This window comes from Anopheles coluzzii, chromosome 2 (assembly GCF_943734685.1).
Source record: "Anopheles coluzzii chromosome 2, AcolN3, whole genome shotgun sequence".
Lineage (NCBI taxonomy): Eukaryota > Metazoa > Arthropoda > Insecta > Diptera > Culicidae > Anopheles > Anopheles coluzzii.
Genome location: NC_064670.1, coordinates 12,586,977 through 12,602,749, shown reverse-complemented (window position 1 = coordinate 12,602,749; position 15,773 = coordinate 12,586,977). Strand labels below are relative to the sequence as shown.

General features: G+C 46.2%; 1 protein-coding gene across 4 annotated transcripts in view; it reads right to left on the bottom strand.

Moving 5' to 3' along the window:
* Window positions 1-15,773, bottom strand: part of LOC120948986 (cardioacceleratory peptide receptor-like) — a 52,052-nt gene that overhangs the window by 10,893 nt on the left and 25,386 nt on the right. For all 4 annotated transcript variants that reach the window (XM_049605195.1, XM_040365899.2, XM_040365901.2 and 1 more), the window contains 2 exons: window positions 14,963-15,727; window positions 13,962-14,069 (listed from right to left, as the gene is read on the bottom strand). In XM_049605195.1, coding sequence (XP_049461152.1) covers window positions 13,962-14,069; window positions 14,963-15,127 — 273 coding nt within the window. In that variant the 5' untranslated portion in view covers window positions 15,128-15,727. The remainder of the gene's footprint in view (window positions 1-13,961; window positions 14,070-14,962; window positions 15,728-15,773) is intronic.

Genomic DNA, 15,773 nt, shown 5'->3' with positions numbered 1-15,773 from the left:
GTGTGTGTGTGTGTGATGACTTCAATTCCCATTCGCATGCAATTTCGTACGTGAAGCTGCGTATATTGTAACGGGGAGAAGAAGAATAACAGAGAAAACAGTACAATCATCACCCCACCGGATGTGGAACACCAAACAAACCCACGGAAGACGTCCCTCGGGAGCAGGCCAAATGTTTGATAAGACTTCCCCTTGGAAATGGGTCGCGCACGGGCGCGCACGGGAAATGGATGGGAGTCGCACACACACCCAGGCACACATACACAAACCAGAGGGACAGTTAAAGTGAGAAAATACGGCACAAGCGGGGCAGAGGGCGATCATTATGAGGAAAGTTCGCAACGCAAAAAATAGAAGAAAAAAAAATGACATTGCATCAAACTGCGCCTTAGCGTGCCGCTAAATATAATCATAAATTTAATGTCTCCTTTTTTTTGTTTTGATCGCAACAAAAAAATCGCACATTTGAGCACAAAACGAGGACATGCTGGCTGGCGCTAACAAAGAATTGCCGTAAAACTTCGGCCCATTTGGGAGGACGCGTCACGAGAGCGTGTGAGAGCGAGCGAGAAGGAAATAGGCGTTGTTTGCAAAACCGGACAGATCCTTTCTACGCATCAACACTCGCACACCAAGGAGTGATGGCCAAGGAGGAGGAAAATAAACACACATACACATACACATACAAAATGTAGGTCAAAGTATTTGAAGACACTGCTAGACAAGGGCTGCCAGCCTACTGGCTGGGCCGTTTTGGCGAGCTAGCTCGGCGGTGGTCGGAATGCATGGAAATGGTTTTGCCAGCGGTATGCCCCAATCATCAAGCCCTTCTATTCCGAAGGGGCAAGTTTTATTATTTGATATCGTTAGCTGGTGCCTTTCTGCTCATCCGCTGCCATCTTTCGACATTCTTTCGAACGGCTTTTGCTACGGCTGGGCTGTGCGGCGTTCAAATTCAATAACTTAGGTTTTGTGGTTTTCGGTTTATTGATGCATGTGAAAACTTGTGCACTTTACTGCTGTATTCATCGTGCTAAACGAGATCGAATCGATGCGAATCGCGCGATACACGTCATATCTTGTTGAGAGCGAATTTCGATCACATGGTTGCTTTCGCGGTTTCAAATAAGAAAACACAAAAACAGCAGCAACCAAAACCCCATTTGCTCTTTTTTGTGTAGAATTCCAATGCAAAATAAACAAGAACATACGAAGCTTTATGGCTACCATTGCTTTAAATTCTATTTCATTTCCATCCCCTCCATTACCTCTAACTGCATGCCTCGGTTGCCACATTGCTCAAAATTACCCCACAAAAAAGTAAGGTTCAACAATTCTGCCACCCCCATTTGGCAAATAGTTTTACGAGACCTATAACACAAATGCTTACTTACTTTGCCAGCCAACCATTCCATCGCTCACAAATGATTATTTGTCTCACAAACACACACACACACACACACACACATTCACACAGCTCTATGCTGGCTGAATGCACAAACGCTATTTATCTCGTCGACGATGCGGACGGGTCACATCGAAAGTGGCTCATATTTTCCAACCACACGGCCACGTCCGCTCGCGAGGCGTTTGCGATGAAATTCCACTCGAAGGAAACCATTAGCTGTGTGCAGTTTTGCTTATCAGCTCATTCCAGCGACCATTCCCATCCCCCGGGCACTGGCAGCATCCGAATCCGAGAGCCGTACGTTGTCACAACAGCAAAACAAACCCAACAAAAAAAAAAACACACGAACAAACATCAAACACAGATACGCCAATGTGTTAAAGTCGTGGGAAAAAGAGGCGAGAACCATCAACACCAGTCAAAGCCCGGCGAGGGAAGGAAATTCGCCACACTATCACACCGGTACGTACACGATCGTACAAGGTGTATCCAGAGACACAACACGAACACGGGGAGAGAGGAAGCAAAAAAAAACCCCTCCACCTCTAGTGAGCGACGCAGATTTATGAGGATCGATCGTACGGGGCAAGAAAAGCGAGCAGTTTTGGGACGATTCTTGTGCGCCTGGGCCCGGCCACGTACACGTTCGTTCATCGCGGTTCGCCCGTGTGCGCACGTCGTGTGCAGCGGTAAGGTTATGACAAATTGATTGACTAGCTATCAGATAAGGGCTGCTTTTTCCTTCCATCCCTCCTCCGTCTCTATGGTCGTATTTTACCGTTGCTGGACAAGCGGTGCACTATTATCGGTCCGCTCGTGGTGCCCGAGGCTGACCAAAGGTGGTACCGGGTTGTGCAGCGGATGGTTCACGCTTTTCGGATACAGAAGTTGCTTCAAACACCGTTTGCCCATACGCGGGCAAGTACAGCACATTAGATGCGTTATGCCCATTACGAGCACGATGCACATACCTACGAAACGGTGGTTTGCACTTGGGCGGTACCGTTGCCTGATAAGTTACTGGCATTGATCTACCTTGCTATAAGATATCTTTACTAACCCTGTAACAATATTCTAAAATTGATTTTTTTGTGTTTTGTAGATCTAAAAAATGTTTGGAGTTTAAGTGGTTGCATACTTTCAGGCGCCTTCGATCATCCGGAAAGTATGCGATCCGCTTGACATAAGCTCACTTTCTAGGGCATTGCGCTCAGTTTGCTTCAACATGGTTTGAAACGCTTTTTCCCCACAACAAAAACAGAGCCAACTGAGGCCCCGCATTTCCCACGCACCTATCAATGCACGGCAACCGATCAGCCATGGATTGCAACACATGTACGACACCATACCGGACGTTAAGGCACGTCTCCAAGCCGTCGACAGGATTGACCGCTCATTGCATCGCTGCAGCGAGCATTGGCGAGCGGGGAAGTGCAAGAAAAAAAAACGAAAGAACGAGCAATTTTATTGAGTTATTATACGATAATCAGCTTGATTTACTTGTAAATCCACGGTGCTGTTGGTGCTTAATGTAGTGATTATGTACGGGCTGTCTTGCACGCACGCCCGCCCCATCCCGATCCACCCGTAGCGTTGGCATCCGGACACGTGCATTAGAGCACGTACCGATGGAGCGAAGCGCGATGTACCGGATTTTTCAGAGCAACAGAGCTTACACAAGGGCCGAGTAAATGGGCGCTTTACTCAGCACACAAATAGTAAAACAGTGCTAACGATTTTGCAAGGCAGAAAGTGCAAAAACCTGTTGCACGCTTCATCGTGCAATCCAATATTCGCCCAGAAGCGACGTAGAAATATTTTATCTCTGAAATACAATTTCTCTCCTTCGTTAAGCTGCTGCAGGATATCCTTTCTTGCGGGAAAATTTGAGACACGCAAAAAGTGCAACCAAACAGACCGGAACGCCCTATCCCAACCCATTAAAGTAACGCGAAAGGGAAAATGGATCTAACAAAAAAAGGATGCATCGGCCAAAGGGAAAAAAAGATCGCGTAAGGTCATTTAATTTAATGGCATCCTAAATAAAGCTCTCTATCTAAACGAATTATCGGAAGTGGAAGCGACCCGCCACGTGCCGCTCCTTGGTGGCGCGTATGCGATATCTTCCATCCACAATAGGGCAGCATGGGGCTTTAGCAGCGAGTTAGGGGAAAAAAAGACACCGTCTCAATACATCGTCTCATCGTTCAATGGGTAGCAGCAGCAGCAGCAGCACAAAAAAGCGAGCAGCTGAATGTGAATCAGATGCGTTTAATTTCGTGCTTATTGAAGCACAAAATGATTACTTTCGCTGATAAACGTGGCCTCTGCAAGCGGGAAGGCACGCAAGCACGGGATAAAAGGGGAAAGCGTCGTAACCCTTTTTGTTGTCGCTTGCTGCTATTGGCGGGTTTAAACTGTTGAAGATAACTTCAAACAACATTGCCCCAGCTGCGATGGATCACTTGCCAGGGCAGTCTCAGTGGACTAGCCAACCCACCGGACGCTTAAACGCAAAACTACATGAAGACGTTACGATTCACAGGCAACCCCAGACCAGACGCAAGACGCACAAGGCATCTATCGATATCGCTAAAGTTAACACACACACACATTTTAAAGTTCCAAATTATGGGTTACCGCTCCGTCTTACCAACCGATCCGTAATTAGTTGCTCGTTTCCCCAAGACACTAAAGTTACATTCCGCCTTCGCTGCAACAGTTGTCGTGTGTCTTTATGTGTCTCCCATGCCCATGTTACCACTAACTCTGCCACTGTTTAGCAGTAGGTCCCTTTCGTGGCTCTCCCTTCCCACGACCACGACCACGTTCTACGACTGATTATCGCCATTTCCCTGATAGGGAGCGCGGAGATGATGATGTCCATAAGTCCTTGTTGCTGCTCCACCGACCTGACGCTAGCAAAACGGAGCAAAAGTGCTTACCACAGTGCTGCTTCGGGCGTACTAACGAGGGGAGGGTGCGAACGGTTCCAGAAAACATATGGTCCTTCGCTATGGTTGCGTGCGCCATTTTCCTGCCTGGCGGGTGAAAGTTCAACAACGGGAGACGGTTTGATGCAGCAAGTTCCAGCATTGTACCGACCTCGCATTTACCATTGTGCCGATAGTAGGTCAAACCGCGTGCCCTTTCGTAGCGGGCCGAACATTTGCAAACCATTTTCGCATCATGCTCCGTGCGGACCGTTCTTTAGTTGGCTTAAGTACTTGTCTGCCCCCAGCCGGGGCGAAGGGGGACCGGAGGGGATAAGTGAAGGGCCCACCGGGATAAACGGGTCGATAGTATAACCAACAGATGGGACGATGATGATCATAATTATCATTTTCTATCGAGCACAGGCACATACTTTAGCCGTCGTGCGTCTGACAGTAGGAATCGGTCCGTTAAACGGGTCGTCGTCGTCATCGTCGTGGGAAGCGGTCGAGTCGGTCGGGTCTTTGAACTAGTGCGGCTGGCTGCGGATGGATAATCTATCGGCCGGCGATGTCTTCGGCGCCATGAAGCTGACGGTAATTGCTGGCAAATGTGATACATTGTGCCTCGCGGATCGTGGGGATATAGAACATGGGAGCACGAGCTACTTCAAGTGATCGTTCTGATCGTATACTTTGTTGGAGCATCGGCACAGACTGTTGTTGAGTTGAAAGTGCTTAGCTATCGTGTGAAAATATTAGCAAGCAATGTTTTAAAACGAAACGAACTTAAACAGGAAAATCATTTTCCATCGCACACACATCGCTATTTCATTCGTGCATTGCGCAAGAGCTGCGGCAAGGTTCAACGAAATTAAGCACGATTTCACGTCTCCATCAAAACCCTGATGAGCTCTCCAAACCGGCTCACTACTGGGCGACTCGGTGTCTTACCGCTATTACATCAACAAACCCGGCCTCGAATGAAAACACGAGAAAATGATGCTTTGCTTGCGGTTAATTGATGCCGGCCCGGTGATAAATAGCTACACACATGCTGACGCAAACCTAGTCCTCAAGCGCGCGGGCACATTCTTCGATTAACCTTTTCCCAGTAGGCCAGCGCTACCACTATCGCCAACACCATCGCACTAAACCACGAGGGGCCAGTATGGTAACGTCTATGTGTAGGCGGCCATTAGATTCTTTCCGCGAAATTGATGCGACGATAAAACGAAGCGCATCGGTTGAGGATCATTTTTCCCGCTGGCAGATCGAACGAAACCCGGCGGCGTGTTTCGCCGCGTTCTCGACCCAGCGTTAGTTTACGATTAAACAAATCGATTTACGGCCACTAAATAATACACTTAAGCACTGAGCGAACGCGCCTGCGCCTATGCTTGTGTCGTTCCTGCCATCCTGTATCCCCGTATCCATCGCCCGGTGCGATTACGACCAAATAATTTTGCACCCGAAAGGCCTCGGCTTATGTGACCTGATGGGCCGGGGAATCGTGCGGTAACCGGAATCGAACGGAGCTTGCTTTTAATTGCCAAAGGGTTACTGCCGGTGTTCGGTGCCGGGTCGACGAATCGGTGGTTGTAGCAAGAAAAAGGCGGTGGAATCTCACCACACTCCCTTCCCCTATTTCTTCTATTCTGGGCAAACACAGCACGCTGTTTCTAAGCTGGCAGTTTTATGTGCATTATTTACGGCAAACCGCGGTCAAGCGGGTGTGTTGGCAGTGGCTGGAAGAAGTGTGGCCTATCTGGTGGTGTTCGAATTCGCGATGATTTGTATCGGCGACGGACTAGCCATAAGCGCACAGATGATGGCACTGACCTATCCAGATCGTACGCTACATTAGCGGGAGGGATTACAATAATAGAGCGATTCGTGCTCTGACTACCGGGCGGAAGATTTGAACCTTCCAGATTCTTCTCCGGTCTGTTTCTGCTTGTGATGATCTATCGTTGGTATTAATTCGTTTGATGACAGCAAAAAAAGAAGTCAGTTTTATGAACTCTTAAACCATCTGGTTCGTGTACGCCTGTCGATATGCAACAATAAACTGCGCTATCTGCACAAACAAATAACGCTTTGTACAAACGTAATGCAATGTTATATTCCTATTGGAATGTATGTACTCCAACATAGGAACAAGCTAACAAATTGGTACTGCTGCTATTTTTGTTAATTTTGTCTTGCAGATTGCATACTTTCCATGACCCGGTAGATAAATTTGCCTTCAAATATGCAACCCACATTGCAAGGTTTAGCTAAATGACTTTAATTAGGTGGTTTTTGTAAGACCTTTTTCCCATTTATAACGTGAAAACTCGTTCCATGTCGCCTTTAACATCTGCTTGGCTTCAAGCAATAAACCCGCTTCGCGTTCAGCACCATGTTTGTCATGCAAATTGGTACTCGTCTCTTCAAAGACGCCGGCTTCCCTGTCACACATAATCGTAAATTATTAATTAATCTAAGCGCTTTTGACTGGCCAGCTATTGCCAACCTTTACAGTAAAAGACAACCAATCTATTATGACAGACCATCTATCATTGATGAATGCTTATTAATATTATATTACAACCTTCCACATTGCACGCTGGATTGGGGGAGAAGACAAAAAAGCATCTCTTAATAACAACCAAAACAGCACCCGCGATTTATGGTATTAGATTTTGAATGCATCCTGATTTATGACACCACACAGCACTGGGGACACGCGGGCAAACATTTCAATTTCGATTGCGCGTCGCAGAAAAGCGAACGGGTGGGAAAGCTAATAAATTGCCGGTGCAATAAAATATGTCAATCGAAAATGGTAAAATCAATCCGAATGAAGCGAACTTCAGCAATGGGAATGGTGTAGCGGGGCTGTAAAATATTGTCCCGCTCGTAAAATGTTCGCCAGACATGCGACCAGACATGCATATCTTATCGCCAGAGAGAGAGATATTAAGCTGCTAATGATTTGTTGCTGCCAAACTTGCCAGGTTGGTGGTGGGAAGAAGGCGCGTTTATTTTGTTTGTCTGTTTTTGGGTTGTGTTTTTGTAAAACAAAAATGCACGAAGGGTGATGTATCCCCGTGCAAAATTTGGTCGGAGAAATTGAATTTCTGAACGCTCCGCATTGCGAAGGCCACAGCAACGTTGGGTCTGGAATTCTGGGAAGGTCGTTTGGGTACGGTTAGTGTTTTGTGGAATATACATAATTCGTACACAAATTCCTGTGCCCCCATTAATCGAAAGTTTAGGGAATTATGCGCAAAATAACCTACCCAAGCAATGAAGAAAACCATACTACGAAAACCACATTTGTCCTTGAAAACACTTTTACAGCATTCGTTACACAAACGATGTAACTCTTCCTTTACATTATCCAAACCTGTTAATAAAGTCATCATCACAGGACCAATAAAACAGTCTGACGGTTCAAACTCGCAATCAAAAACCGAGGTTAAGGGTGAAATATCACGCAGCCATCCGGTGCCAACCCAACAAACTGGCAGCCATTCGGTACGGGAACGCTTACCATTCCTAGTATGGCCTATTCATCCCAAGCACGGTCGCGAGGCTTTGGCGTGACGAGCGAACGTTACCTTTTTGTCGACCCGCCGGGAACAGCGTCCGTGACATTTGACAGGACACTCATTTCGAACGACAAACGGACGATTACGAATCCCGTCAACCCGCGCTGGACCAGAGCAGTGCAAATGAATTCAATTATATGCAGACTGCAATTACACGTTGCAGTCCCGTCCGGTCGTTACTGTCCTGCACGGTGGCGAAATGTCTCATTGCATCTTGCAATCTTCCCACTGCAATTATGCACCATTTAATCGGTAACGGTGTTCGATGGTCGAATTCAATTACCGTCCGCCCGATTCCGATTCCGGTCTGAGCACGCCGAGCAGTCGCTGTCGATTCATTTGCTGTCAATTATTCATCCATGTCTCCAGATGTCTAGCTCCGCCTTAGTCTCGTCCAGCTCTGGGCCGTTTGGGAAAATTGGGAAGTTCATAGCAACGGGGAGAAAGGGTGGGAAAGATGCAAAAAAACCCGACAGCTGATAAACAAAAGTATACGAAAAACAACTCCCGATGCAGTGCTCGAAATTGGAAATTAGCATCTCCTAGTATTGGTAGCATTAACATAACCATTAACATAAAAGGGCCAACCAGTCCCGGGTGTGTGCCTCGAGGCAACATGTTGCACATTCTCAACGCTCTGCATGAATGACGATTAAATGCAACGGATTGTTGCATTCAAAGCAATGGAATGTTTCGTCGTCCTCCACCCTGTTGGCCCGGTTGGTTTGGAGAGCGTTTGGAAGGGATGGGAGTTGGCATTTCTTTTGCAATTCTTACGAACCGTTGCGCTATGTGTCGACGAGACGCTCCGGCATGATGATGTACGATGGTCTTTGTCACCACGCCACAGCACGATGTGTTTTGCTGTTGTCTGAGTTGGTCAGTGCGAGATGCTTCTTGAACGATTCCTACCAGCGCCAAGCAACAGAACCAACCCGCACAAGCATGCAGCACACGTGGGACTTATGTGTGTGACGCTGGGATAGTTTTAAGCGCTTAACGTGCAGACCACGTCCGGTCACTTCCCTTTTCCCGGTGGCTACACAACATAAATCAGAGTGCCCGTGTGTGCGTGAGTGTCGGGAGGGCAAACGAATACGTGATCACGCTTGCTGGTGCGAGCGAGGGTTTGTGGCGTTCGATTGCAACTACATCCCGGGTTTGGTAAGTAAGTTTGGAGAACTTTATGGAGAACCGTTTCAAGCGCTGGCCACATTTCGACCGAAGCTCCCAAAACCAAACCGGACGATTATTATTGAAGGTTAGAGGGAGGAAAGCGAAACTACAACAGCAACAACAGCCACTACTATTGCTTCGCAATCGCAATTCATCGACATCCATCATCCGATATTGCGATCGATTTTAGCCCACGCCCAAGCTACCGAATCGAACTGGGTGAACGCTTTTCGCTTTCATCTTGCGCACTCGTCCCACTGGCGGTACTTTTAAAAATGGCAACAAGCGCTCAGCATCGGAGCTGAGATTGCACTTTCCTTTGCACTTTGCTGTTTTTACTTTGGTGTTCCCTTGTGGGTCATTGGCACACAGCTGCAGAGTTGGCGAAGCCGAGATTGTAAATCAATTTACGGTGATTTATTGTTCCGCCGTGGCATAATGAGCGACCGTGGCTGTGCGATCTCAATTTTGCCCTACAGTTACAGGAAGGTTATGCAGCATAGAAGTAGTTTGCTGATGATTTCCAGGATGAAATTAAAGCTATTAAATTGATAACGACTAGCTAACAAATTAAGAGAAAAAATGTATAACTTGCGATTTAAAACGCTTAAGTAAGCGATGGTTGTGCGTTAATAAATTAAGTTTGCACATCAGCTGCATACTTTCAGGCGTATTTAACATTCAGCTGTCAGTGTGATGAAAGTTCTGCGTTGACTGTCAATGAATACAATAATGGGGCCCTTTCCGTTTTAAGTTCGTAGGTTGACATTTCAGCCTGTCAGCTGTTTGCATTGTACAGCAGTTTTCGAGCAGCTATCTTAGTGGGTATAATATACAGGTGGACTTATCTCAAGGTGTATGAATTTAGAAAGCTGATTTTTATCGCTTCTGCTTCTGAATGAAGATTTTAAGAGTATTTTGAGTATTCGTCAAGCCTCCAGAAAGCTCGTTGGAGCAAAAGTTTTCACTCGTTCTGTCAAAAAGTGATATTCAAAATTTGTTATAAAAAATGCTATGAAACCACCTGTACTACATACACTTTGATTCTAGATTCCATTACCTGACCTCTTTAATGCACCTTGGGGTAAATGTAAACAACACCGTGTTTTCGATCCGGACCTCGAATCTAATTCTAGCTTTGAGGCTAGAATAATCTAGACTGAAAATTGCAGGCTAGTTTTGTGTGTGGTTTTTGTATGGAGTGTTTACATGATTTCAGCCTCCAAATGTCAAACTCCTTACAAAAAACTGACTAGAATCGTGAAGGGCCCCAATTTCAGTTTTATGTTCACACATTGTTTGTCATTTAGTACTTTTTCCCAACAGCTTGACACTGATAGGCTCGAATGATTAATATCACTATACGGACAAAGCCTGTTTATTTGTCATAAGCCTGATCGGTAATCGATTACATCTAACGCTCATCATCTATCTCGCAAGAAAAGAAACAATGAGCATACGCCCGCTACAATGAAGTAACCAGGCAGATGATTGATCGAACGTGTCAATGTGTGACACTAATGTGCGAGATCTGATCGACGTTCGATGCATTAAAGATTCGCTCCTACGCGAGCACGTTTTTGGAACACACGTTCGTTTACGGTACAAGAAAACAACAGAAAAAGAAAGCACAACACTTGGTAGCGTAGCATAACACCGCACACAAACACACGGGAACGGGTTTCCGGGTGTCCAAAGTGTGCAGGGAAATAAAACGAAAAAAAAAAGAAAGAATCATCCAACCCACCCTTTGCTCATGATGATAGCAGGGAAGCAGAGAAAATGTTTATGTTTTTCCCTACAAAACGGTTCCATTTCAACACCGAAATGGGGACGATAGTTTTCCGCTTGCATACACCCAAAGTTCACGCCATTCACACTCGGTTCACAGTGTTGAGAAATCGCACCATTGGACCGTTGACGTCCCACAATTGTTGCCTGGTAGCAGCACCGTTCCCCCACTTTTTGGCACTCAATACCGACACGCGATAGTATTGTTTCCGCTTGCCCGCATCGACACCGTGATCCTTTCACAGTTTTGCGCATCATTCGTTCCAATTTCCGCGTGCCCGTGGGAATGCTCAGTATTCCCCAGAATATATTGGTGGCCCATTTTCATCGCCAAGTTTGTACGTTTTTACTTCGGTTTCTACACTCGCCAACCGACATGCCCTAATCGACGGGGTGAAAAGTCGAAGTGAAAGAACAGTAAAAAGTGCTTAGACGCCTGCTTGCATGGTTGACCACAGCTTCCGCAGGTCACAAATTAGAAAACAATTTCTGCACAGTAGCTGTGCCAAGCGTGTGTCGGTGCGTTCCCGCTGCTGCGAACGTCACTGCTGCATTCCGCACTTTTGGGGTGTCGATAGCATCGATGTTCGTAAATTAGTTTCTCGTGCTTTTTGTGTGTGTTTTGCTCGACCTCATGCCGTGCCCTTTCCCAGCGGGGATCCTTTTATGGTTCGTACACGCGAAAGGAAGCGCGAAAGCGAGCGTGAAACAAAACAACCAAAAACATGAATTCCCACCAAACGCTCTGAACGAAGCGTCTTATAAAAATAGAAACTTTCTTGCGTTAGCACCCTGCCGGGTATCGTCGTGCAAAAGGACACCGGAAGGACGCATTCACACTTCAAATTTGGCTGCCACTTGCCACGGCACGTACCGGCGGCTTCATTCATTGCTCTCCCCACACCCACTTGGATGCGTCGTCCATTCATTCATCCATATTCGATTACGACCAGAAGAAACAGCAAGAAAAGAGACTTGAGACTATAAAGCTCAACGTAGCCTTGATGCTGTTCGACTTTGCCAAGCCCTCGGCACCCAACGAGGAAGAAGAACATTGTTGTCTTTTGGCACACATTGTCTGCGGCTCCGATGCGTTTCGCTGTGTCCTTGTGTCGCTGTGTGTGTTTTTTGTTGTTTTATTTACGAATTCTTTCGCGTCCAATCCACATTTTATGCCACTTGTACGACTCGGGTGAATAAAAAGGGAAGGCAAAGAAAATTGTGAAAATGTCGCCACCCCAAAAAATCCTACCGATAAGATAATACTCATTTTTCCACCGAGCCGATGTCGCTCGGCTTAACCCTTTTCGGAAGCCACATCTTTCCGAAAGCAACGCACATTGGCACCCGGGTTAGTGGTGTTTGTGTGTGTGTGTTTTTTTTTGTTTCAGTTTCCTATAGATTTAATTTTCTTTTGGCGCTTCGGCACATCCCCACTTGAGCGATGGTTTTCGGTTTAATTTCGCGCTCCAGTTGGCGATGCCTTCAACCGGTCGGACAGCGACTGTATGCTGCCCATTCGGCGGGCAGCCCGAAAGAAAACACCAAAAAAGTGGCATTTTTCTTTCAATAAAAACTCACGCGAAAAGGAAACTGAAAAATCCCGGACCGATTGCAATTCCTTGTTCGCTACTTCAAATGAGATTTTCCCCGAGGAAGGAGTGTTCCCGTGTCAAAATCACTTTACTTGGTAGTGCAACTTTGAACTCGAGTGGAAAAAGTTTGCTTTCCACCCCTCTCCTACTCGAACTGCAACGGCACAAGCTGCCAATTCGTCGTCGCTCAAGTGCGGGATTTAAATCGTGTGACTCTGCTACGAAGGAGGTGAAAAAGTAAATTAACTGTGCTCATTATGGCTGCTTCCTTGAAGCTGGAATTTGTAAGCAGGATGTTCTCATTAGAGTAAAGCGTTTGCTGCAAATGTGCGAAATGCGATCTGCTTTCTGGGCAGGATTTTCTTCCGTTTTCTTTCCCGTGTATAAGAGAATCGTGGAAAAATACCGTCTCGCTTGAAGAATAGAATTACGAGGATTTGCAGACGAAATGGTTAATTCTTAAATCTGTTACATTCTCACAAGAGCGCGTTGCCGTAATCACTGTTTTTTTTTGCGATTTCATGGAACAATTAGTAAAAAACCCCTCTTTTTCAAATGTAACAACGTTGTTTTCTTCCTCTCTACAGTAACTTTTTCCCCTATCAAAAAACAGCTTGAGCACGGTTGCATCTCACTGTAAACCAATTAAAAGCTCGTTCGAATCTATTGACCGCCCCTTATTAGAGCTGACTGCTTACAGGAGTGCTCAGCATCCTTCGCAAAGCTTCAACGGTAAGGCTCACTGCACACTGCAGCTAGCAACCGCTCCACTTAACCATTTGCTCGTTCAAAACCAGTCCCAATCCCACCCTTCGAGCATAAACTCCGAACCGAATGTATTTCAGCTGCAGCTAACGAGCGCACCTGCTGTCCCGAGAGCAGATCAAAAAGCTGCCAAAGCACACAACCCTGAAGCACACACTCGGTCGGTCTCGTTCTGAGTGGTGCCACACGTGCACGGCAGCTAGAAATGATCGGGTAGAAATGGATGCAGCTCGATAAAAATCACATCAACCGGTCTAGACGGTTGGGGCGATAAATTTAGGGACGCTCGCGAACTTTTCCACCCTCAGTCGGCTTACCGTTTGCCGACGACCGATTCACCCGCTGGAAGCTTTCATTGTGTGTCTCCCTCGTTGCCGTTTGCTCCTATCAAAGCAACCGGTATGCAAACGACGCCGTGACATCCATTTCCGGTGTCTGACAGCTCGATGACAGCACTTTATCTAAGGGTTTGGGTTTTTTTTATTATCAAGTCCATCCGGCTATGTTTCCGTCATTTTTCTCTCATTTTCTTTTAAGTTTTTTTTTGTTACATTTTGCTTACTGTCTACTCACCGCTCTAACCTTATTGCAACAGTGTATAGCTAACATCTGACCCGTGCATCCACAGCTCTCCTAATTTTAATTAAAGTACCATTCCATTTCCCATTCTAGTCACGTGGATCACAGTACCTACCTCATAGAAGTAAAAGCTGTTGATTTGTTGCTCCAGATCTTCCGTCGCTCCGGACGTACCGTTCGACATGTTGCCAACGTTCTCGAGCTGCTCGAGCAGTCCAAGGTGCTGGGTGTTTGAGCGAAAGAAACAAAAGGGGTAAAATGTCATTTGAAGTTGAATGCAATTTAAAACGGCTGGTTGCGGTTGGCAAAAAGCCATGAGAAAGTCAATCAATCAGTGAGCAAATTGAAACGTTCGATACATACAATAGCAATTTTGGTTTGTGTGTTTATTTTCCAGCGAGCTGGTATGTATCGTCCAGTTATGAACGTTGTACGATAAAACTTCCAACTTTAATTGGCCACACTAGCAAAGAGCAGGGGTTTTCTGAATGTTTTGGTCTACAAAGAGTTTTGATTCGCAACGAGTAATTATATCTGATGTTTTGTTTTACGAAGTTGTTGTTAAATTGTTGGCTGAATTTTTTATAGGCTTTGAGCTTGATTGACCTCTTTGAAATAACGATAATATCTACGGAGGAAAGAGAATGAATAACGAAATCTAATTTGAAAGGTCCGAAGCGCCTACATGTATGCAAATATGTTAGTAATGTAGATATATCCCCGTCATCATGACAAGCTAAACGCCTGAAGTTATGTAAAACAGGGTATTGCCACACTTTGGTGGTTATTAAAGGGCATATATTCAATCACTAATTGGAAACAAAGGGTTTTAAAGACATTCAAACCCACAGAAAAAGGAGAAAAAGTATTACATTGAACATTTTATGTTCTTCAGCGCGGGCAAATTCAGTGAGGGCAAATTGAAAACCTTTGTACATTTGGCAATACGCTTTCCTACCTACCACACAAACACATTCAATTACAAATTTACAATTTTCAATTCCGTGAAAACTGCATTTCCCGCGTCAAACGAAATTGTTTCCATTTTCCGATTGTGCACGGCGTTGGATGCCCTGCAATCAAGGTGCAAACCAGACGTCCGCACGCTACACTTACTTGCTTGTACTCCGTGTCCAGTTCGCTTCCGTTCAGCGTCAACCACTGTGGGCCAATGTCTTCGATATTGGTTTCCCGGGGGAAGCGTACGACCGCCCCGTTCCGTCCGGCCGTTAGCAGCGTTTCCTTATCCTGCTCATTGCCGCCAACCGTCGATTCGCCCATCGTGCCACCTCTCGAAGCCAAAACTGATTTTCAATCCAATCGACCGATCGAGATCGTTGAGCTGCTGTTGCTGCAGTATCAAGTGTATGTCAGACACTGGTGCAGCGACGTCTGCTACGAATGCTGTTTCCGCACTGTACTGCACACGCGCAGGACACTAAACTTTAATGTAACGCGCTTGTTCTCGCAAAAGTTCCGGATAGTGTGGGGTGGTGATGCTGTTGCCACTACCACTGTTCAGCGCTTTGTCGTCATCATCATCTTCATCGCCGTTGGCAATCTCGTCACCGTTGGTTTCGACGTCACATTTTGCATCGTCAACCGTCGCACTGGTGGCCATCGTTGCATCGCTCGACACTCTACCGCTGGGCCGCAACACCGACGCCACGCCACACACACGCTAATGAGAATCAACGGAAAGCGGGGCGGTTTGGTGGCGGATGATGATAGCAAAGCACTAGATAACACTCTCACAATACGCGTTAGATGAAATGGGTTCGTCTGGCAGGGGTCACGGTGTAGCGCAACACAGAAACTGTTGATCGTAGGACAATGCTGCTGCGACCTTCCACTAGACGTTTCATTAGCATGTGTAATGTGCTGTAAGGAAAAAGAAAGCACCAAAAAGTGGAATAATTAATTAAGT